This window comes from Camarhynchus parvulus, chromosome Z (genome assembly GCF_901933205.1).
Source record: "Camarhynchus parvulus chromosome Z, STF_HiC, whole genome shotgun sequence".
In the NCBI taxonomy this organism is placed as follows: Eukaryota; Metazoa; Chordata; class Aves; order Passeriformes; family Thraupidae; genus Camarhynchus; species Camarhynchus parvulus.
Window position 1 is genome coordinate 54,022,978 of NC_044601.1, and position 24,870 is coordinate 54,047,847.

The 24,870-nt window shown below is 39.7% G+C and overlaps 1 protein-coding gene across 2 annotated transcripts in view; it reads right to left on the reverse strand.

The window, feature by feature from the left end:
- The window catches only part of ITGA2 (integrin subunit alpha 2), a 67,670-nt gene that overhangs the window by 29,291 nt on the left and 13,509 nt on the right, over window positions 1-24,870 (reverse strand). Inside the window, exons 2-11 of one of the 2 annotated variants that reach the window (XM_030968181.1) lie at window positions 19,597-19,720; window positions 11,527-11,636; window positions 10,502-10,593; window positions 6,708-6,822; window positions 6,140-6,249; window positions 4,854-5,002; window positions 3,678-3,828; window positions 3,039-3,204; window positions 1,659-1,732; window positions 177-315 (exon numbers count right to left, since the gene is read on the reverse strand). In XM_030968181.1, coding sequence (XP_030824041.1) covers window positions 177-315; window positions 1,659-1,732; window positions 3,039-3,204; window positions 3,678-3,828; window positions 4,854-5,002; window positions 6,140-6,249; window positions 6,708-6,822; window positions 10,502-10,593; window positions 11,527-11,636; window positions 19,597-19,720 — 1,230 coding nt within the window. Of the gene's footprint in view, window positions 1-176; window positions 316-1,658; window positions 1,733-3,038; window positions 3,205-3,677; window positions 3,829-4,853; window positions 5,003-6,139; window positions 6,268-6,707; window positions 6,823-10,501; window positions 10,594-11,526; window positions 11,637-19,596; window positions 19,721-24,870 lie in introns of both variants that reach the window. The other variant, XM_030968180.1, reaches the window with a different exon arrangement.

Below are 24,870 nucleotides of genomic sequence, written 5' to 3' on the forward strand. Positions count from 1 at the left end.
AAAATTAAAGTTTTTATTCAATGAACTATTGACTAGTAAAAAATAATCTTTTTGACCAAAAAATCTTTTCACATTCTCAAATAATTTCTTAACACCAATCTGGCAAGGGGAGAACTTTCCAACTTCTTTAATATCTTAATCAAGGTTTCACACATTTCCAGATTTCAGCCCCTTACCTAGGTATGAGCTATGATTTCTATCCTGTAGAATCTTCTCAAACACATGGCTTGGAAAGGTGGTGGCTCTGTCTGAAGACTCCTGAACTACTGTTCCACTCCAGTCATAGGCCCCAACTGCACCCAGCAGCAGAACATCCTTTAAAAAATAAAAGTCTACATTTTAGAACTACCTGATTTAGGAGAAGTACGAGCAAAGCTGAAGGTTCCATGCATAATTTCACATCACTGTCTTTAAGGCAGTGATGCAGAGTAAAGCCTGCAGGCACTGGAGCTGCTCATCATTGCTCCTTAGGTGCAGGACTTTATTGCCCCATTAAAAGGGATTATCACCCTTAGACTGCAAGAGGATAAGTGACTGCTTTGGTTCCTGTGGCACTGCAACTCATGATAAAATGGGTTTATTTAAACACTGTTGTAATTTCCTACATCTGTCCGTGCTGGGGTTGGGCTTGCTAAGTCCATGCTTTTGTGCACCCATGATCCTCAGAAGGCTGAAGATCACACAAATGCAGCTGTACAAAAAAGCTAAAGCCCCATTTCTCAACAACAAAAGTGCCAATGACAGCACACAAAACCTGATGTGAATAGATACAGTTTAATTCTTTACATAAGGAGATGTTCTTGAGAGAAGAGTTAAAACTAAAATCCAAATTAGCATGGATCATTATACAGAATACTTCATACAGAAACAATCTTATACTTGCAAACAGAAAACAAACATAGTTTAGTTTATTCAAGTTATTAAAATTCTTCACTAAACTGACATACTTTTACAGAAAACTGCAATACAATTGAATATGTAATTTTCCTCGAAAAATGCCCATATGTTTCTCTTTTTTTTGTCATTTCTTAGCATCAGCTGCTTCATAATTTAAAACTTCAAATTGTGAAAATAAAAAGGACTTATAAAATATTATTTCATTCATCTTTAATGGCTTTGAGAAAGAAAGCCATTTTTTTTGAGAAAAAAATCTTCTTGTATTCAGTTGAAAGCTGATTGAACCACATTTGGATTTTGCAAGGAGAACTTATTTGATAATCTTAAAATTTATTAGCACTAAAATATATCTGATTTTTGGTTCTAATTTTCAAGTTAAATATGCTTTAAACAAATATAATTAATTTTATAATTTATAGAGAAATTATTTTCAGATTTGATTTATTTATATTTTGGTGGCTGCCTACCAGCCTTACAATATAGCTAGTCACAAGCAAGGAGGAATTAAATTTTTCCCACTACATGAACTCAGAAATCACTGAAATCATTGTATTAACACATCTCAAAATTAGTACATGAAAAAAACTATAATACAATTATACTTATTAATATATATTCAAGTAAAATATTAAAAGGATAATTTGATATTCTGCTTGTAAAAAGTTTTTAAAATTGGACATTGTGTTTTTATTTCTTTTTTCTTACACTCATGTGTACATCTGTCTATCTATTTGTATCATTAAATAATTAAACTCACATACCTTTTTTTGTGAGTAATATGCACTGAAGCCCACCTGTGACATTTCCATTTGGAAGGTATCACCTTGATCAGTGCCTGGTAAAACAGATGTGCATATATGGTTATCTCTATGTAACCACACAAAATCCAGTCTTCTTGCCTCTGCGTTTAGCTATATAGGGACTGTGTATATCCACCAATTTGGCCAAAGCATTTACAAGCAATGGAAATCAGAGCTGGTAAAATGTAGAAAATTTGGAGGATTCAATTGAGTTAAATTGATAAGATGGAGCCAAGAGCCATGCTATAAGTCTCTTCCAAAAAAAGGGCAGAAGATGAGAGTCAAGATAGCTTGAATCAGTTTGCACAGTTTTGCCATTGTGGCTGGTCTCTTTTTGTGTTTCCTAGGAAGCATTTATATCCTGAAATTAACAACTTTAATGACTGTATGTTCATAACTTCCAAACAGAATATAAATTTTTATTTTTGTATAGAACTCCTAAAAACTGTTGTAATTGTCTTGAAAAATACTGTGAGATCCATTTCCTAAGCTAGATTGATAGGAATTCAGTGGGAGTGCTTAGTAAAAAGACCCATTCTCTTGCTTTGAGTATCTGTATGGGCCTAGCAAAGATTAAATGAAGGAGAAAGAGAAGGGAAGATTTCTTCCTGAGTACAGGAACATGGCAGAAATAAGCTTCTGAGGGAGTTGAGAGCAGGCTACACATCTCCAAGGCAAGGTCTCAATTTAACTTAAATTTTAAAGATGGCTTTTGGGACAGCCAAAGTATCTTTGTGCCACCTCTGTAACACCTTCCTCTGAGCAATACACAGGAGTGTGGGCGGTGCTAAGGAGGGGGCCTGGTAGGCAGCACACAAATTGCATTTTCAATTCTGTAATCAGAAACCCAGTGTTCTGGTTTGTTTTGTTTGGCTTGTAGGTCTGTTTTTTTTTTTTTTGGTTTTTTGTTTGATTTTGGGGGTTTTTTGTTTTTATTTTTGTTTTTTTTTTTTAACTTAAAAATAGCTTGAGTTTCACACAGGTGAAGCTCACAAGCATAAAGATACCCTTATTCTTCTGGTGGTAACAAATACATTTGGTTGCAAATGGAAAAGCCCCTATGCCTGAAGCCCATATCATGATAGACATTTTCATTAGCTCAGGAATGTTTTCGCCAAACTGCATAAATTAACTTAAAGATCAGGCTAATTAGGGGTGGAGTATCTGGGGGAACACCTGTGAAAACCAGAGCCTACCTGAGCAGAGACGAGCAGGGAGAAGCCTGCAGCTCCAGCTACCCCTCATTTTCACAATACTGCACAAACTGAAGCTAAATAAAATCCTAAGCTTGTCAGCTGGGAGAATCTGATGTAATTTTTTCAAATGCATTGAGTATTTTACCTTCTATACTAAAAATGCGTTCTCCAAGTGTTCCTGCTTCTTCCAGTAGTGCAGCCTCAGATGACACATTGAAGAAATACTTTTCTGTTGGGTGACTAGCAATTCCCTTGATTTCTTTAATTAAGTTTTTAGTATCAAGTTCATGCCTTATTAAGTATCCCAAAACCTTGTGCAAAAAAACAAACAAACAAACAAACAGCAAAATAAGAAGGGGGGGAGAGAGAGAGAGAGAGAGAGAGAGAGAGAGAGAGAGAGAGATCATGGTGCTACTCCCTTTCTTCCTGTATTATTTTAGCAAATATTCTACATAGTTTAAAAAAGTTACCTTTGTTCATATTACTGAATTACTTATTAGAGTTCTTTCCTATGCAAGGGACCATTCATACAGGAAAAGAACATAAGGCCTGGCAAAGGAGAAAACCACTGAAGCTGCTCAGGCAATACAAGTCCTGCTTTTTCAGCCAGTGAAAAGACCAGCATTTCCCTCAGCTCAGAGGATTAATTTGGCTTTGCTTCAGTCTCACCAGCATAACATTGTGTGCATTACATACCACTTTTGTATAGAACATGCACTTTGATACATACATAACAAAACAATCTTTCAAACATGCAGTAATGTACAATTTCAGTATTACTTACAGCAATGCCAAATCTGGTTATATTGTCTTCATTGCATTTACCTATCACTGTTTTCAGGTTGGAGCCATCATGTGATTCGCCGTCTGTCACAACAACCATGACTTTTGTGGCTGTCGGGCGTCCTCCCGACTCAGCTGAGAAGGCATACTGTCTGTTATGAAACATGGGGTTTATCACACATCAATCCATCATGGATGGAACCAGCACACACACCGTGATGGATATGCCCATCACTGAATTAGAGCAAGTTGCTTCTGTAGTGCATAAGAAATGTAACCAAAGAAGCAGGAAAAAAAATACGTAGGGCTGGAAGGACTGGATAGTGTTTCTGATAAAAATGTAAATTCCAGGAAAAAAAGTACTTTTTTTTTTTGGTACAAATATTTCTAAACAAAAAGGGGGTTGTATCAGAACTATTACAGTTTTATAACACCAGGAATTTACATCATCAAGCTCATACAAAAATAGAACAGAATTAATAACAGACTTCTCAATACTCCTGCAAATATCAACTCCATTGACAGCTGAGCCTGTTCCTAAACCAGATTCTCAAGTTCATTTGATTCAGCATGTATTTTGGCCTAGAGTTCTGTACTTGATAAAACTTCAAAACAGCATCTTCTTGTTGAGAAATGGACCTGGTTTATATATGTGTTCAGAGTCATAAAACATTGGTTTAAATTTTCCCTATTTTTTCGCACTCATGCTGCTGCAGTTATAGACTGACAATAGACAAGCAGTTTTTATTTTCTCTGCAACCAACCAAAGCCTGATCTGCAAACACAAACGTTACTGGGCCCACTGAATCCGGGGATAAACTTTGCTTCTTTCAGGGGTTTTGCATCCTTCCTAAAACCTTGTCCACTCTGTTTGACGCACTGTCATGTTTAGAGATCTGTGACATAACAAGCAATTCTGTTGGGTGCCAGAATTCCTTTAGAGCAGACTTCAACCCAATGGTTAACAATATGCTTTTCAGCAATTCTAGTTTACATATTCCTGTGCCAGTCTGCATGGGACACTGTAAATGCACCTGATGGATTCTGCCTAGTGCTGGGAGCTTGCTCCAGGGGCCCTGGGCACATGGACTTCCAGTGGGAATGAAGTTTAAGATGCTCTCACTGCCATGTAAGGTAAGTTACAACAGTTGCACAGTAGATCATCAATGCATCTCACCTTGCATAGTCAATGGCTTTGAAAGTATTAGTGAGATCTCCTCCCTTCTGAGACGTTTTCTCCATTGCTTTAACAACCTCATCCTTGGTTTGATACGTATTCAAGTTGAAGACTACTCGGGGATCATTAGCATACTGAATTAAACCCACCTATGCAATAAAGAAAAATAGTGTTAGATTATGATGCTTTACAATTAGTTACATAGAGTCATGATGCTTACTTATGTGTCAAGTTGGTGTAAAAGGTCTGCAAATGCACAGTTCTCTTTCAACACATATAAAACCAATTAATATTAACACATTTGAAAAGCAAAGAAAGCTAAAATGCTCTTGCACTTTGTATCATTTGTTATGGACTACAGTATGTTACTGCAAATGATCTGAAATAGTAGACATTAAATGTTTGCTTGGTTACTTCTGGAAGGGCTGATGGACAGCAATAATACAAGGAGCTCTGGGAAAAAAGAGAAAATAGCAGTAGTTCTACAAGCTGACAGCACCTCAGTCTGATCTCTTCTAAGGAAGTCCTAAAGGTTAGTTACTTCACAACACTGCAAATCCTACTTGTTTTTAATATAGGTAAAGCTAAAGATGTAAGATAAGATGTGCATTTAAAACAAAGGCAAAAAAGAGAAGATGCTAAAGGTGAGGTTCAGAAAGAACTGAGCAGGAAGCCTAGCATTTAAGCACCTCACTTCCAAAGTAGCCCAAGGAAGAAGGCAGCCTTTGGGAGAGAGATTTCCAGTGCCCCAGTCTTTGTTCTCAGAACTTTTTAGGGAAAATGGACAACTGTAAAGACAGAAGATGTTTAAAACAAAAAACAAAAAGGCAATAAAATTTTCCTTATCATCATCAAATCAAAAGGAAAAAAAAAACCCTCAAAGATCAGTGAGTAAACCAGCAGGAAAAGTTCCTGTTTTAAAGATGCAGCAGCTGGAAAGTAAGAGTTGTATGAAAAGTCCATTAAAAGTCTGTTCCAGTTTTATCACATACCCAAAGGCTATTTTCAACTATTTTTATGTCTAATGTGTGAAAGAGATCTAACTCCCCTAGATACAACACAGACTTCTATTTCAGTTAATTTATATTTTGGATCAAATTACTAATCCCTTTTGAAATATGATAACCATGAGATAAAATTCCCAGCACTGAGTAGGATAACTGTGTAATCTGTGGCTTTGAGATACTGTAGTTATACAAAATCATGCTTGGTTTCCTTTAAAAATTGATTTGTTTAGGTTTTGTTTGGGTTTTTTTTGGTCTTTCTCAAATATGTCTTTGACTTACCTGGGTCTTGTTAAGGCCTATGTCTAAGCCTTGTACAAATTTTTTCAAAAATGCCCGCACTGCATCCCAGGGATAAATGCTGTTTGACTCATCACAAACCACCACAACATCTATAACAGAGGAACACTCTAGAATAAAAATAAGAAGTGGACATTAAATGCATTTGCATCTCAATATACACCCCAGCTAAATACAGAGGTGCATATTTAGGTCTCACACAGGCAACACTTCAGCTCAGGAGGCTTTGCCAGAATGAGAACTCAATAAGAGCATATGCAGTTTTTAAGCCTGCACTGGTGCAATGCCTCTGAATACAGAGGATTAAGACCATATTTACAACAGCACGGGATCACAATTTGCCAGCCTTTACATATAAATCTCAGGACTTTGCTTTTGGCATATACTTTTTTTTTTTTTTTTTTTTAAGAAATCAAAATTACCAGTCCCACACACAGTATCTCTTGATTTTGTCCGATATGTTTGGTTTTGTTGTGTTTTTCTTTGTTTTTGTTTTTGTTTTTGGTTTTTTGTTGTTGTTGTTGAATGTGTTTTGTACATGTTGCCTTACTTTGAACAGCTGGAGAAAAGCTTCTTAAGATCTCAAAACTTGGACTGATTTCAGAACAAACTCCTGTTGCATAGTATTGTCTTCCACACTGCTGCGCCCACAAGGGACCACAAGTCTTAAAAAAATAACAACAAAAAGAAACGATAGAAGTAACAAATACTTGTCTCACCATATCTGCACACAAAACCACTACAAGCAGGACGACAGCGAGGCTCTCCGGGGCCAGGGGGCCAGCCAGCGCCGCCCCTCTCCCTCACAGAGCTCCTCAGGGAGCGAAGGAATTCCCGCCGCTGCTGCCCCCGCCCACCCCGCGCTGCAGAGCCAGCGCCGGCCGCCAGGTGGCGCCAGCGCCCCGCGCAGGCGGGCTCGGGGGACGCGCGGCGGCGCCCTAAGGGGCGGGCGGGGAGCCGGGACCCGAGCCGGGAATCGGGACGGGAGAACCGAGCCGGGAACCGGGGCCTGAGCCGGAAATCGGGACCGGAGACCCGAACCGGGACCGGAGCCGGGAACCGGGACCCGAGCCGGGAACGGGGACCGGAGCCGGGAACCGGGGCCCGAGAGGGGCGGGCGGGAAACCGGGACCGAGCCGGGAACTGGGACCCGAGCCGGGGACCGACAGCTGGGAGCCCTCCGAAAGGCTCGTCCCAAGGGGAGTTCACCTGGCATCTAAAGGGTGCACTGCAGCAGCTCCCGCCTGGCGGTGAGCGCTGCCTCACCGGGCTACACCAGCCCAGGGCCGCGCACCCCCCGGTGTTTCTCTGGCTTGGGGGTAACATGACCCTGTTTCGCTGCTCTTTAAACAGGAGTATTTTCATCATCCTGTTGTCATTTACATCTTCCAACAGCTTTTTATGTACTGATATCAACCACATATTAAGGCAGTATCTTACCGTGAGAATATGGGGGGAGTTGTGTGTGTGTGTGTGGGTTGAGGTGGCGAGTCGGTGGGTGTATTTCCTTCTTAAAAGAAAACATTATAAACTCGAGGAAATAAATGTAACCTCTGCATAACCTCTCTCCAACTGTTCTGTGAGAAATTGTAGTTTCCTTATATATATGCTCTAGTTGCACCCGCCTTTATTTAAGAGGGTCTTTTCTCAAGAATAGTAGAGGGTAGAAAAAAGTAATTAAATTCAAAAGTAAGTAAAAAATGAGCTAAATCGCCCACTTGGTATCCCAGTGAGAGACAACATCAAACTATCCTAAGATATTTGACCAGATGGCGGATTTTGTAGATGAGAAAGGAAGTATATCCACATTATCTGATCTTGAGATAAGTGCTTTTTTTAGCTGCTACACGAGGCATGGTTAGTTCTTACTGAAAAGACAGAATTTTAGAGAGGTGAAAGATGCAAAATAAATAATCTATATGGAGCTGGAGGAGGGCTACTGGCCTTTAAAATTAAAGTTCTTTTTAGATCAGTCTTATTTGCCCATTTTCTAGCTTTTTTTTCTTGTATTGGTGGTAGTTCAAAAGTGTGATGTTAACCTTGGAGCAAAAGGCAAAAATGTTCTAATAATCTTTGTTGATCTTTAGAGGAACAAAAACAGGGTAAACTTAATGTTGTAGCACTGCTTAAGTCAGAAATTTAAGATGCATCATTACTGAAGGGGAGATCACATATCAAGGACAGATGAACTTAAAAGGCAGAAATTTATAAAGGGGTGGAGACCTGCCCTTCAGGACTAACATTGAGAAATGTGGGCATAAACTGGAAGGCCATTGAATGGAAGGGAGAGAAGCAGATGGATTGGGCATGGGATGACTGCAGAGTGTCTGCAAGCATGCAGCCAGTATACAAAGCAAATATTGCTTAAAGATGTGTGACGAGAACCTGTTGAGTTGGGGAAATACCAAATACACTGTGTAGTGCTTGGGAAAGACTCACATGGAATACAGCAGAGACCTGGTCAATGATGTTTGAGAGAGACTTATTTTAAAAGAACATTTCAGCCAAAAAACTCTGTATTTGTTTCGAAAGGCAAAGGAGAAAGGTGGTTTCAGCTGTCAAACAGAGAAGGGAGATTTTACCTGCAGGGAGATGAGAGCTGCTTCTTTCAACTAAAGGTGCAGCACTGCCCAGTAAACAAACTGATAAAAATTTAGATGGGAAATCCAGAAAAACCTTGTTAACCGTCAGTGAAATTCTTCAGCACCTCTCCAACAGGACTAAGCATGCCTCAGAAAAATGTAATGAGTGTGTGGGAAATTACTGCCCTGCACTTGGAATACCTGTGGGAAGCAATCCCCTGGCATCAAACAGCATCCCAGCAGGACTGGGAGCTGCAGCACAGACATGCCAGCCTGGGTCATGCTCCCAAGCCAAAGAGCCCAGGGACTGAGCATGCAGCACAGAGTGGGACAGGCAGATGGAGGCTGGGAGAACCCTCAGGAGGAAGGAGAACAGTGAGCTGGGAGGAGGAAAGCCTGAAATAACCCGCAGAGCCCATCACAGAGGCCAGCTGCCATAGACTGAGTCTTGGAGCAAAGTCCCGGCTGGTAGCAGCTTGCAAATAGGAGCAGGGTGTCCACGCACGGGGTTCAACACCTGCCACAACTAAACCATGGGGCTTTGGGTATTTGTTGAGGCTGAGTCACAGATAAGCACCTGTCTCCAGAACCTCGCTCTCCTTATGTCAAAAAAGAACTCCTGTTGATGAAAATGTGACTGTTTATGTCTTAGAATTCAACCTGGCTTTTTTGTGTTTTTTTTTTTTAAATTTAAGGAGAAGCAATCAATAACATGTGGATCAGGAAATACTTTTTTAACTGAGAGAAGTTCAAATATTATTAGAAAATTCAAAATTCCCTGCATGAGATATTTTAAAACAGTCTAGTTACTCATACTGACTGAAAGTGGGTATGCATAGGACATTAAAAGTAATTGAAAGCATTATTCAAGAGAGAGAATAAGATATTTTAATCAAGGCCTTTTCAAGCCACAAGTCAAGAAAATTACTGTTGCTATATTTTGAAATTATGAATAACTTTACTAATTCCATGAGAACTGCGGGAAAGGTTGGAATTAGACATACTTCTAAGTACTTCATGTACTACATGTAACTACATGTTAATGAATATAATAAATACTTGAATACTTTTGTGATTACTAGGAAGATGCAACAAAAAATAGAAAGCTTAAGGACAGCCTAGAGCTTTTCTCTCTGTATTTTATTGTTTGACTTACGTACTGCATATGGCTACATCAAACTGAAATACACCTACACACCAAGAGTTTTCATGGTTATGATTAGGATCATAAAAAACCATTTTAAACAGGCATGCACTTCCTTTCAAGTAAGAATTTTGCAGGCTCCAACGACAGTGGTTTGTGAAATATACACTGAGAAAATGCATCCTCTTCCAAGCTCACTAACCGAATAAAAGGGACTTGAAATATTGATATCTCAGGAGAACAGTGCCTGTGCAAGTGTGAATGATAGATGACAGATTATATAAAGCCCATTGAAAGCACAATTAGAACTATACAAGACCGCCTTAAATAATTTAATGGTGGAAATATTCTTGCCTATATTGTCTGACTTAAATTATTGAGACATTAATAAGGATGTTTAGATAAACAACAAAGGAGAGACTTCACAATTTTTCCTGCATTAATGATACATTTTACAATTGATTTTGGACCCTAGGTAATTGCAGTAGGATGTACTAATCCATGCTGCATAATAAAATACATTTAGCCTGCACTAATGAAAATATGTGGATAATTCTGGTTTCTTGAGTCTCTTCAGAAGTTTCTGTGTGTACTGCATATGATACATATGATACATACCAGAAATCCTCCAGTTTTTGAGTTCTGTATCAGAGTCAAGCCAAGGTTCATGTCCTTCTTAATTTCAGTCACATTTGGAATATTTATTAAAGCTGAAATAAAATTAAATTAAGTAATGACAGAATAATAAATAAGATGCAGAAGCAATTTGCTAAGTTAGAATTCATTTCAAAAACTTGATTTTTCATAATCTAAGGTGCATTTTCCAAATGGCTGCATGCAATTCTGAGACAAAAGAAACAAAAGCCAATCTTTGGGGGGAAAAAGTTGCTAACCGTCAAATATAGACATCAATTAAGTATGGCCATTTAGAGTATCTGCCCTCAAGAGAGCTGAAGGCAAAAGAGAGGAAGAAAAACAACTACCTATTGCATGTTTTTGGCTGGCTGAATAGCTGCAGTTGAGTAGCTACTGTTACATTCCTCAGGACACCAGACTCCTCTGATCCAGTATCAGGCTTTAGACAAAAAACTGGAAGAGCCAGCGGAGGGCAGAAATTATCTGCACCACAAATAAACACAAAGGAGCCATCTCCGCACACCCTTCTGTCTCGTATTTTCCCTGTATCCCAACCTGAACTCCATTTTATAGCTAGTTTGCAAGTTTGCTAGTTTGCAAGCACAGACACACACCCCTACCTGGTTTAGGGAGGACAGGGACAGGCACCTGTACCTGGATGCCACCTTGGAGCCCTGTGCCCACCAGCCACTGGCTCTGGGACCCACAGTGCTCCTGCCCCTTGGCTGGAGGGTGAAGACCCCAGGTGCTCCAGTGGGTGACACTGAGACCCCAGTGCCTCCTGCAGCTGGCACTACCTGGCCTGGGTCCAGTGGCAGACACCAATTTTTGCTCAGGCAGACACATATCTCATCAGCACTGAGGCCCTGCAGCACACACACGCCTTCACAGAATCTGTGATTATGCAGACTGCTAGTTAAGAAAAGTTTTAATAAGGTAGATTGGCCTCGTACAAACACAGAGGAAAACTGAACAAGTGTAGCAAGACACTGTTAGTTAGAACGTACCTTGTAAATTCAATTTTTTGCATGTGGTTTTGGAGACGCCAACAGGACATGCATATATATCTCCAGTTCTGTTCGCAGGATAGCCACTCCAGGGTGAACCAACCAACAACCTAAAGGAAAAGGAACTTGATTATGTCCTTAATGATACTGAAAAAGTTCAGCAGCAGCATTGCATGGCACAGTATAGGTAACAGGTAGAGAGGCTTTCACGAGCACCCAAGGCATTCAGGTGCGGGAGTCTTCTCCAGAACTGTTCAGAAGCTTTACTTGCATGTCAGTACATTGCACTGGATTCACTGGGAGCAGCTTTGGTGGAGAAGAAGATTGGGAGAGCCTTTGGGGATTCATCTGCCTCCAACACGTGTAGTATTTTTAATGTGACATTATGTCATAGGTCAGAAGAAATACAGTGAAGGTTCTAATATATATAGACACATAAAAATGTAGAAATATATATGTTGGGGATTGAGATACATATTACTTATTGTTCTATCAGTTAATGGTTAACTGATTCCTTTTGGGTTACTCTTTTAACTGATAAGAAGCATTTTCTACAGGATCTGCTCAGCAACAATAAAACACTTATGTCTGAGCTTGAGCACTACCACACCTTGATAACACTGAGTCAGAAAGAAAATACTCCAGGTGGTAACAATCTGCTGCATAAAGTCTGTAATCCTGAACAAGAAAGTTAATACTTATGATAATTTTGCCTGCAACACAAAGTGATTCATGTTCTCTGACTCATTTGTTCATCTGCCATAAGATTTCCCCCCAACATCTGCCCCTCAAGAGTCTTAATTTTTCTGTGAAAGCCTTCACAAAACTATTTAGTTCACCTGCTTGGAATACTGCTTAAGAAAACCTATCTTTTATCAAAAGTCTCTAAATGATGATCTCAAGGGTTATTAAAAATAAAGCAGATTATTGAAAAGAAGGGACTATGGGTATTTGCTCCAGCAGCAACATGACTTTACTTTCAAACAGAACAATCCATGGTAGTAAGTAATGCATTTTGGAGACTGTAGGAAGACAAGCATTGCAGCCCCAATACAGAATATTGAATTCAATTAGAAATGATCTTTTTTTAGTCCATCGGTATGTTGTTTAGAGTAAAATCGCTATTCTCTAAAAATTTTTAGGTATCTAACCTATACCTTTATACCTTGTGCTATAAAAAAAATTGTGACATTTTTATATTTTAAAGCAATTTCTATATATATCATTAACTTCCTAGGGATCATGTGATTTTACTACTGTGATGTTAGTTTGAATAAAATGGTTATGACAAAAAAGAGTTTTAGATGCACATGAAAGAGTTTTTCTCTAGTTTGCTCAGAGAAAATACTGCTAAACTGCAGTTTCTTTTTAAGTTTATTTCACATTTATCAAACACAAATAACGTTATTTTATCAGTTGAGCTGGGGGTTTGGTTTCAGATTCTCTTTCTTGTGTGTCTGGATATTTTAAGAATGCCTAACTCTTTCTCAATTACCTTGTTGGAAAAGGGTGATCATGCAGGCAGCAGGAACAGGACTTTTTGTACTTCTAGCATCTCTAAATACGCAACTTAGCTTCATACAAACACCTCTCTCAAACAAAAAAATTGCAGTAGCTGTGAGGAGGCCTCTGATTTTCTTGTTTTTTTAATGAGTGTTTCTGAGCCTTTTCAGCACAGTGGAAACCAGAACTGCCACAGCTCAGGACCAAGTAAATAGAGCTCATAAGCAGCTACTGCACTGGTCATGTGCCAACACATAACATAATCTGCAAATACTTGCAGTGATACAGAGGGCTGGACCTGGTCAATAGTGGGAGGAAGAAGGAGGAGGAAGACATGGTGTTACACTGTCCCAGCTTGCTAGGTACTACTGAGTTGGGTACAGGAATATAAAATGCTGACTGGGCTGATGGGTGAGAAGGGTTAGGAGTTTTTGTGGAAAGAGGAAACAGATTTAAAATGGATGGCAACACTGTGTGTGCAATATCTGAAACTGGAACAGCTTTCCAGCATTAACTGTCAAGCTGAACATTGCACTGTGTACATTTATAAACACTTGCATTTTTTTTCTAGGTTTCCCAGAAGACAAACATATTTCAGAGTCCTTGCAGGATGACAGCTACTGTTCAGAGAATGGCCTTGTATCTTGTAAATACCCACTGCAACTACTCCCATCTAGTCATGAAACTCACTGTGAATCTGTGTTATGCTGGCAAAGCTCTGCAGCCACAGGTTTTCCTGAGAGCCCAGAGCACACAGTTTCACTCACAAGAAGAGTGAGTGAGAAGGCGAAGAGGAACAGAAGCATGCTTGAGCACTAGCTGACCCCAAATTCAAACCTAAATCCAAGCTCACCCCAAGTTCCACCCCTGCTACTGGCATAGAGACAAACATCATCCCTGCTGTAGTGTTTACTAAAAGCTGTTCTCTGCTTTTCAGCATGCATACTTTTGCTCATTCCATGGGTATTATTTGCCTCCCATTTTCCCTGCCCTCAACATTAACTGCAATCCAGACATGCACTTATACCAAGGAACTATCACTTCTAAAACTTGATATTCACAAGCTAATTTTGCTATTGCTACCCCTGAAACTAACCTTGGGGTTGCTGCATGGTACAAACAGGAAAATATAAGACAAAACAAGATAAACTTTTCTCATTTTAAATCCAGATTCAAATCTATGCCAAATAAAGAAATTTAATTTTGTCTTTCATTTGCCTTGCACTCCTCACAGTTTACTGGGACTTATTTTATTAGTTTATTTTTCTGTATTCCTTGTAGATTTGCAGAGTCTGTGAATCTCAGTGTCATACCTATATTGCAGGCCAAAAAATGCCACTCCATACACAGAATTTACACTTAGAACCGACTGTTTCTGATGGTGATTTTCAGAAGTGAACAGAGCTATTAAACCCATTGCATTCTTTGACTTAATTAGTCTAACCTGTCGTCAATGCATGCCTGAGAAAAAATTATTAACTGACTTGTGCCAAGCTTAGCCCCCTACTTTTGCCAGCTGTAAAGGCTCTAGGAAATAACATAATTTCTATTTCTTTTGTACTCTTTGCCTTACTTAATATTTAATACCAGTCTTAATCTATGTAAGAAATCAGAATGTCCTACTTGCCTTTCAAAATTAACATAAACCATTACAGTAGGGAGTTACACAACACTGCTCTGGGAAAATGCATGTGTATCTTTCTGAAACATCAGAAGTGAAGACAGCAAGGGAGTATCTGGCTAGCATCCTGCTAACTACAATTTTTTTTTACTGTAATTAGACAGGATACATGAGACAAAGTGAAACAGAATATATCAAGAAAGCATGCAAGAAAGCAGTACTAAAATACTTGAAAATGTTTGTTTCCAAATAAACTGTATGTTTTATAATGTATTAATTAAGGCTCTTTTTCAGCCATGAGTCAAATATTTATTTTTACAAAACCTCTTTATATGTCCTTGCAGATCATCTTTACAAAATACTATAGTGAGTATAATGTAATATTGCTACTGATGTTATTATTCATCTCCCTAATCATTCTCCAACACTGTATACAAAGCAATGGCACTAGGAAGTCAAATGAAGTTCAGCAGCAAGGCCTTACCACACAAGCTGCAGGAGTGGCAGATCAAAGTGCAACAGGAATTATTTCTGGGAAATTACACCATGACAAAGCTAGTAATCAGCAAACTGTGATGTAGCAGAAAGCAAAATCAGAATTCATAGTGAAGGGCTGAATTCCCAGCTGTTGTTAGAGCATGTTTTGTATTTTCTGGTTTTTTAATATTTTTTTCTCTCTTCTCATGTATTTGCTTTTTATTGTGTTGCATTGTGTTTTGTTTTCTAAACATGCAGATGGCTAATAGGAAAATAAGAGTAGAAAGAACCTCTTAGATCATCTGGCCTTTTTCCTACAATTACAGGAAGTGGTGAGTAGATATGAAGACCAGAAAACTCTTCATGCTTATGGATGCTTCTCTGCACACACCAAAGCACTTTCGCCATCTAAAACTTTTGATCCTTTCAACAAGAATCAGAAGTTCAAAAACTACATACAGTGAGCTATGGCAAGAGACTTTGAATGACAAACTTAGAAGTCCTAGAAAAAAGCAGCCTGAGCTTCTCCAAGCAGGAAAAGGGCAAACTGTGCTGCATGCAGTCAGGGAAAACAAAACTGGGTAAAGAACTCAGCATTAGCAGTGGTTCTGGCACTGAAAAGACAGAGCTGCAACAATGGCAGCTTCTGTTAGGAGGAAAAAAAAAAACCAAAAAATTACCCTCCTCAAAAGAAATGGCCTTCCTCATTAAAATCAGAAGCTTTGAAAATGTACTGATATCAATAGAAGTTCATACAGAAATGTGTCTATTTGGCAAAATATCTTCTTAGTCTGAAAAGGCCACACGGATCATCAGGAGAAAGGCCATTATGTTTGGTGACCAGTAAGAAGTAGGCAATGAGTTTTAAAACTATGTTTGGTAGTGCAGTAATTATGAGATACATCAGTAAGTGCACTGTATATTGTGTGATTACTGACATGTGAGATGAAACAAAATATTTTAAGACAAAAATCCCACAGTATAAATTCAAAACCAAAATAATTTTTAAAATTGCAAATTCTAAGCACACAGACACAGCTGAGCATGTGTCTGAAGACACATGTGCGTAGGAAAAGCATTTCACAGCTATCTGCAACTGTTTCAATCTTCCTCACCCAAGACAGCTATAAAATCAACTCTCAGCATGGACTAAATATGGTTATCTCTGAAGAATATACTGTCAGTGCTGTTCAGGGAATGCACATTTAAGATGAACTTGATAGGGTACAATCTGACTTTCTAAAAGATTATATTTATAAAATAACAGAAATTTTAGTTTCAATTTAAGATTCAAATGTGGATGACCTCTTGACAGGGAGAACCACAGCATAAACTGAATTATGTGTCTGTGGTGGCTAATTACTTGTGTGGCCAACTGCTTTTCTAATTGATGAATTTCACTGGCTTTCACAATTTTCCTTGAGTTCATTAAAGAGCTCCTGTTTTAAAATTCCCACCAGAAACTGTGAAAAGCTTGAGCTGGGCTTGACTTGCAAGTTTGTCCTTATTTATGAGCACCACACACCATCAAGGCTCATCAATGCACAGCGGATTGGATTAGTGCCCAATTATCCTGGATCGTCTGCTCTAACACAAACAGTCTTCCTTGGTGGTTTGGGCCACAACATCCCAGCATGTACCAGACTCTTCAATAGTCCTGCATTCCCTTTTGGACTGTCTTCCCTCTTCTCTCTGAACTCATCCCTGAGCAAGAGTGAAAACCAGTAACAATTCTGCAAAAATTCTCTCTTTATAATTTCTTTAGTTCATACTGCCTCAGGAGATGCACCTCCCAGAAATGCTGCTGAATAACATAACTGGCATCTGCTATATTTCTGTAGCTCTCCTTTCTACTCTTTGAGTACAGGAAGTTTTTTTTTAAGCTGTATTTTATATAGCACCCTATGAACTTATTAAGCAAAGTCTAGGAAGTGACAGAATTTCTGGTGGAGCTCAGATCCTGAATAACCTTTTCTGGGGAGGGATGGCACCCCAGGAGCGCATAGTGTGGTGAGCAGCCCCATTCTCTGTGCCTGGACAGAAGTTTTCTGATACATCACATTCTTGCTGCACAGTGACGATCTCTCCACAAAAGCATATGTTGATGAATGCTCCCCTCAGACAGAAAAATCACCCTGATCTTATCTCAGACTGTTTATCTTGTTCCCAGTTCAGCCATGTCAACAAGGACTCTGCGCATGGATCGCAGCCTCCACATGGCTTAAACGAGAAAACAACTCTACTGAACAACTTGAAAGAGATTGAATGTTCTGTTTGGATTGGGGTTTATTTTTTGTCTGCTTGGTTGGGTTTTTTGTTTTGGGTTTTAATTTTTTTTGTTTGTTTGTTTTTAATAACGCATACAAGATAAAGCTCTATTGTCCCAAGAAAAAGAAAACAGCTTAGAAATTAAGAGAACAAGACAGTAGGACATGACTCGCTTTTGTTTTAAGCTTGCCTAATGATTTTTTGAGTGGAACACTGAAAAGGTCTTTTCTTCACTGAAGAGTGTCTAACAAGTCCTAGTTATTTGAACAGAAGCTGATAAAATTTCCCTGATTTTTGGAGATACATCGGACACCATGGCGGGAAAGAACTAATGGTGAAGTGCCTACATCCAGAAAAGTTTACCAGATTCAAAATATTCGTATACTTAAGAGATTTGTTGAACTCCATGGTCATAAGGGTCTTTTCCAAACTAACTGATTCCATGATTCTGTAAGGTAGGAAAAGTTAAACCAAAGTTGCTTTTTTTTCCTTCTATCCAGCACACATTATCCAAGAAAGTAGTAGCGGAGGAGTTTTTATATTAGAAGCAAAACTAAAAGAGGGAAATATAAAACATAAATAGCTTGGATGGATCAGGCAGCTATTGCTTCTTCTGCAAGATTTCATAAAAAACTTGCTAGAAGTATAAAACACAACAATTTCTCCATGTATGAAGCAGAAATGTTCACTTCAGTACAGGCACACATTCTTGTTCTCCTTCAATGGCTTTACACAGAAGTTGCGGGGTGGGGGGTTGGTTGCTTTTTTTTTTTTTTTTTTTTTAAAGAGATCTCTGATCTATGGGTGACTAAACACATAATTAAAGCAGGCAGAAATGCAGTGAGAAGCCACCACAGCATTAGATGAATGGTGGGGGTAGTTTGGAAGCCTACTCAGCTGAGGGAGAGAAAATGCCAAGGTTTTAATTCATAGGCTACAGCTCTGCTCTGCTCTGGCTGTGTCTCCTGGTCCCTGGAAGCCAACACCTCTGGGAATTCGGGGTTGTACATTTGCATGTGCAGCCGATGGCAGCAGCGCCATCACAAACCTCTGCGCTGCCTCTGTCACAAACCTCTCAGCTGCCTCCGTCACTCTGTGCCACTTTTCCAAATTTTAACTGCAAAATACACTTTCTCGTGTGACATCTTTCTTTCTCTTTACTGAAAAAAAAGTGCAGTTCCTGAGGGTGTTGTCACAAGAGCAGAACTGCCAGTTTGTGGCTATTTGGGTTCTGACACAGTTCCTGTCCATGGAGGATGACCAGTCTGAAGAGTCTCAGCATACCATAATATGTACAATCTGGTGTGGCTTTCTGCCCTAGACTTAAACCCATGTATACAGAAACAGCCACTGAAGAGTTCAGTAGTTCTCAACTGCTTTCAAAGACTTACAGTTCTTAGACATAAAGACACCTCAAGATTTGTGCCTGCTGAGGCTGTGGAAGAGGAAACAATGTGTCTTCCACTAAATGCGCTTACTCCCAATAATATGTTAAAGTTCTTCTTGAAACCAACATTACTAGAGAAAATATTTTACTAATTGCTCATCAAGCCCAATGTTGTGTCAACAGAGGATTTCAGGTCAAATTTTGTGGCTGAAGAGATGTTGTAAACACAATACTTTGCTATGATTGTGTTATCATAAACTTCCAAATACACCATCCCTTGTGAAGCAAACAGTTAATACTGTATCAGACACAAAATTATATCCATTTAGTTTAATTTTAATATTAATAATTAGAACTCACTAGACCTAATAATTTCTTTCAACCTTAACAATGTTAAATGGAAAAATACCCACATATTAAAATAAAGAGCATAAAAGAGCATAAAGAGCAACAAAGATGCTCTGGGTACACAAAGGAATGAAATGCAAGTTGAAATTCTAGAGAAACTGTAAGCCTAAGGAAATTAGAGTATTGGAGAAGAAGTGAAAGATTACCATAAGAAAGACCTCAGGTTAAGGAAAGATATGATGTTAAGGAAAAAAGCGTGAACCATCACATGCAAATACTTTTAGAATATCTCAACTTTTGGTTTAATAACATTAAGTATTCGTAAAAAGATAGCTGTAATATAAAGACAAATTAGCCAGAATCCCTTTAAATGAGATGTGGAATTATAAAAGAAATATTAAGAGTTGCAACATTTTTTTACTTAACCTTTTAGTTGGACCTAAACCAACCCATTCAAACTGCTTACCATTTGCCTTGTTCATTTATAAACTGTTGAACTGCGTATCCAAACTGCTCTCTTGGTGGACCAGAAAATATTTTTGCTTCCAGGAGCCCAACATTGTAGGCTTCACAGCAGTTATGAAGAATGCCTGTTAACAGAAAGATTATGATTATAACAGAAGCAATTAAAGAAGAATTTTGATCCCAGTGAAAAAGGCTCTTCATCTGCGACAGCTCCCCCAACAGAAGAAAATAAATACAGCCTTTGACACACGCTTGAAAAAACAGTGATTTTGCCACAGTACCGTGCATGCCAAATGCCTCTCTAGCACTCTTTATTCGTGTTGTATTACCGTGGGCACAGATCAGTGACTCATTCCCTGTTTGTCTTGACAAAAGTTGCAGCATTACTAATGGGAATGTTTTAGCTGAATAGAGGCAAAATGTGTGATTCACAGGTCTGTTATCCTCCTTTACCTTCAGGCACAAGTTAAGCTTATGGCACAGCAAACACATCAACAGCCTGCTGAGGTAGACTAGAATCACAAAATCTTTTTGCAGACTGGAAGAACCTTAGTCAACCACTGCCAAATCCACCAATAAACCATGTCCCCAAGTGCTACAGCTACATATCTTTTGGAAACTTCCAGGGATGGTGATTCCACCACTTCCCTGGGAAGAGTGCTTCAATACTTGACAACCTTTTCCAGGAAGAAATTTTTCCTAACATTCAGTTTAAACCTTCCTGGTGCAACTTGATCTCATTTCTGCTTGTGGTATTGGCTGTTACCTGGGAAAAGACACTGACCCCCACCTGGCCACAGTCTCCTTTCAGGCAGTTCTAGAAGAGTGATGAGGTCACCCCTGAGCCTCCTTTTCTCCAGGATAGACACCCCCAGCTCCCTCAGCTGCTCCTCACAGCACTTGTGCTCCAGACCCTGCCCCAGCTCCATTGCCCTTCTCTGGACTCTCTGCAGCCCCTCAGTGCCTTTCCTGCAGTGAGGGCCCAGAGCTGGACACAGCACTGGAGGTGTGGCCTCAGCAGTGCCCAGCACAGGGGGACAATCCCTGCCCTGGCCCTGCTGGCCACACCATTGCTGACCCAGGCCAGGATGCCATTGGCCTTCTTGGCCACCTGGGCACAGCCTGGCTCATGTTCAGCTGCTGTCACCAGCACCCCCAGGTCCTTTGCAGCCACTCTGCCCCAGCCTGTGGAGCTGCCTGGGGCTGTTGTGACCCAAGGGCAGGACCTGGCACTGGGCCTTGTTGAACCTTACACCACTGGCCTCAGCCCATGATCCAGCCTGCCCAGATCTCTCTGCAGAGCCTTCCTGCCCTCCAGCAGATCAACACTCTCACAAACCAACTTGGTGTCACCCAAAATCTGACTGAGTATGCACTCGATCCCCTCATCCAGGCAATGGAGATATCAAAGCAAAACTGGAACACCACAAAGCAAAACATCTGGAACACCACTTGTGACCATCCACCAGCTGGGTGCAACTCCGTTCACCTCAACTTTTTGTGCTCAAACAAAATGGCCTGACTGTACCTGCTAACACTGTTTATAATTGAGTTTGTGGCACTGGAATAAAAATGAGATTATCTGCTGCATCAGAAAACCTAAATTTTTGAGTCATTTCATTATCATGCCAGAAGCCTTTGTTTTCAGTCCAAACAGTCTGAACAGTTGTCCAAACAGGAAAACTTAGAACTACAAACATGCAAGGTAGAACAGCATTAATAAATCGTGACACTAAACATTGCAATTCTACTTAGCTGTGGTTTTGTTCTTAATTGCTTTTCCTTGGGCACTTATGTGCCTGGGAATAATGGCATGCCATTCCATGCCATTTTGGAAGGAACCAGCTATTTGGACTGGGGATTAAGTCGATTTTGTAGGACATGGGGGCCCCCTTCTCATCCATAAAGGGCCTGATTGTTTTTCTGATCAAGAACCGTAGGAGGATACCTAGGAGAATATGCACTGAGAGGGCTGCAGGAAAAAGACCAGACTCCCGTGAGGGACTCTGCTGTGACTAGGTAACTGCTTCCCCAGAGTGGAGGTGAAAGGACTGAGACAACAGTGGGTTTCCAGGAACAAGCTAGAGCCCAGCTGAGGAACACCTTAGAGCTCCTGAAAAGCCTCCAAAAATGGCAGTGATGGAAGAAATCATGACTTCAGCTACTCCCTGAGGTTTCCAGATGAGGCAGGTTCACAGAGTTGCTCTTGGGTTAAACAATGTCCCTCATGTTTCCCCTCCCTTCCTGTGTGCCCAGACAGAATGAGTTTTATCTGCTTTACACACAAATATGCCTCACCACAATCATTTAGTATGAGTCATTGTGTAGTAAAGAAGCAGCTTTTTCAATAATCCCTTACAACAAGGTTACTTTATGGAGAGATGGCATCTTAAAAGTATAATCTCAAATTCTAACCATTTCTCTAGTTTTGATGGGCAGAGAGCTTACTGTTGGTATCACTTTCTCCCAGGTCCCAGGAGCAGCTTTGGAAGAGAGGTTAACAGGGTTTATATCAGCATGAAACAGCCCATCACAGTAGCTGAATTGTAATAGCAATAATGATAATAAAACAATAGTGAAAATATTAAAATCACACAGGTTTGCAGGCAAAGTTCATGACCTGTAGAAAGTCTCAATGTATTTTGTACCCTTGCCCACAGAATTCAAAACAGGAATATCACTAGCAGAAGACCAAATACAACAGTAAAAGAGTTACTACTTTTTTTTACCACAAATTCAAACAGGAAGTCATACATTAGTTATCTCAAACAACCACATCTACAGTCAGCCTCTGGAAAGCAAGATGTCACCCACTGCTAGAAGTATAGTTTCTTAAGAAACATCCTTGAGATAAATATATTTCTTGAGTCAAGCTATTTAAGACTGGAGAAGAGAATGTGTACAGACTCATTGCCCTGTATTTTGCAAGCCTTTTGACACTAAACGCAACCTCATATAATCACAGTTTATGTCTGGGTTTTGAGGACAAGGAACGGTGTATTGAGATAGTATTTGACAATTGCCAGTAACTCCTTTGTGATCTAATATACTTGTGTTTTATAAAAACATTTTTTTCATGTAATATCCTGAGGATTATTTTTGTGTCTATTGCTAAATTGTATTATTCTCAGTCAGAAATCAAGTGTGATTTAGCAGTGTCCCTTTCTCAAGAGGCCAAAGGAGACTATAACACAGCACCATCCTGCATGAAAATACTGAAGAAGAACTCTCCACATTATAGGTTGCACATGAAAATAAACGCTGGCTTTCAAACCTAAGAGATGAAAGCAATATAGAATAATAAACAGTTCCAGTCTGACCCAAAATCCAGTGACATTTAGAGAAAAACTTGACTCTCTGGACTGTTACACACTTATTACCAAATCAAGCTGCAAGCCAAATGGTAACATTGCTGAGTGCATTGGACAACTTTGATGCAAATACATGGAAGATGTTTCTAATTTATGTCCAAGGTAAGAGTTTTGTTAAATGCCACAGGCAGGGCAAAAAATTCCTCCAGAACTGGGTGAAAATGCAGGGAGCAGGTATGACAGCCAACAGCCTAAAGGAAAGTCCCCATGGTTCAAATTCCCCTGGGGTGCTGTGACAAGACAGGTGGGGTCAGCAAAATGTGTGGTAGGTTATGTGTTGCCTGTTCATGTCCTCCCTTGAACATCCCTCCCTGAACTGCCCAGGGCCACTCTCTGTGGTCCTGTATTCTCCAAGATGGGGGTTATTCCAAGAAGCAAGGAACAAGGCACCTGTCCCTGCACTGGGAAGCTTCAACTCCTTGTAGCTCCCCTGGGCTTCACCACAGCTTACAGAAGCAATGTCCTTTTTCTCTTCCCATGGCCTTCTTCTCACTGAACCATTTCACCCATCCTTCCCATTTACCACTGGGGCTTGATTTTATTCTTTTTAATCATTTGCACAAGTGCAGCATTAGAGTGCTGCTCTTTGAGAGTAAAAATGCACAGCTGGAACAATGGAGAGGTGTCTGCCAGGTCATAGGTCTCTTCAAATCTGACTCCTTCATGTTCACTTTCTGGACAGGCAGCCAGTCAAGGACAGTGAAAAGAGAAGAACAAAAAAAGCAATCATAAAACCCAGCCTCTGAAGACACACTGTTGTCTGCAGTGTTCTTACAGATCAGCCTAGTTTCAGCATATTTCAGTCACATTTTAAATTCCACATTTTAAAATCATCATCAGATTTTTTTAGATCTATTCCACACAAATCTTAATTGGCTTGGGCCTAGCAAGTATATACTGGCAATAATATAGTAGGCATTTTTCCTGCCATTTTCCTCCATCTTATATAGTGCTTACACCATAAGGACATCTTTTATACATTTTGTACATCTATCTTAATATAGTATCCATAAAAAGAAACTCAAGCATTTGCAGCCAAAAAAAGAGAAAATTCTAAGTTTCCTTTAGACCTATTTTAAGCCTGTGCAAAATAAGAGGGTCTCTTATGCATTAAAAGGGTGCCAATCATTGAAGCATCTAGGTTCAAAGTACTGTATATTCCAGGCTGGAACGATTCCGTATCTGTTGCTGCCTTCAGGCAATGAACTTTGATAATTTAAGAATCTTGAAATAAAGAAAACTAATTCACTATCTGGATTTTAATAGCTTTTGGTGACAGACTTCTACTTTGTGACCTAATGATCATGATGAGAGATTGGTTGGGCAAGTAAAAATCCAGTTCCTAACTTCTGTCTGTAAATGGCACTTTATTTACAGTCAAGTAAACAGACTCTGTGGAACAAAGGAAGCTAGATATGAGCCTAAAGCTTCTGAAAGCCCCTCTGCAGACTTCAAAAGCAGCAGTTCCTCTCCACTGGGAAAGTTGCTTGGGCAGTTCAGTTTAAAGGGAACACCTTCACTAAGTAGAGTAGTCCCAACATCTAGCTTCAGAAAGGAAGTGCAAGAAAAGAAATCCTAAAGGGATAAAAGAAACTCTAAGCTTTCTAATAAGCTCCAGTAACCCTCTGCATGGTATTTTTTTCCCCCTGGAAATTTCCATACTTAAGCAATTGCATTTTGCAGTGTGAGCCATGGGAGCTGCAGTGTAGTTATATAGCTGGTTTTATAATTTAACGCCAGGATTTTTTTTTTCTCCTAGCAGGATGAAAAATAATGCATGTTATGACTGGGCACCTTTAAGCCTCAACGTGTGGGAATTCCTTTGTAGCTATAAATGACATATCTAATGATAGCTCTAATGCCTTGTTTGCTTCATTCTGTTTGCACTACAAGCTGAAGCAAGT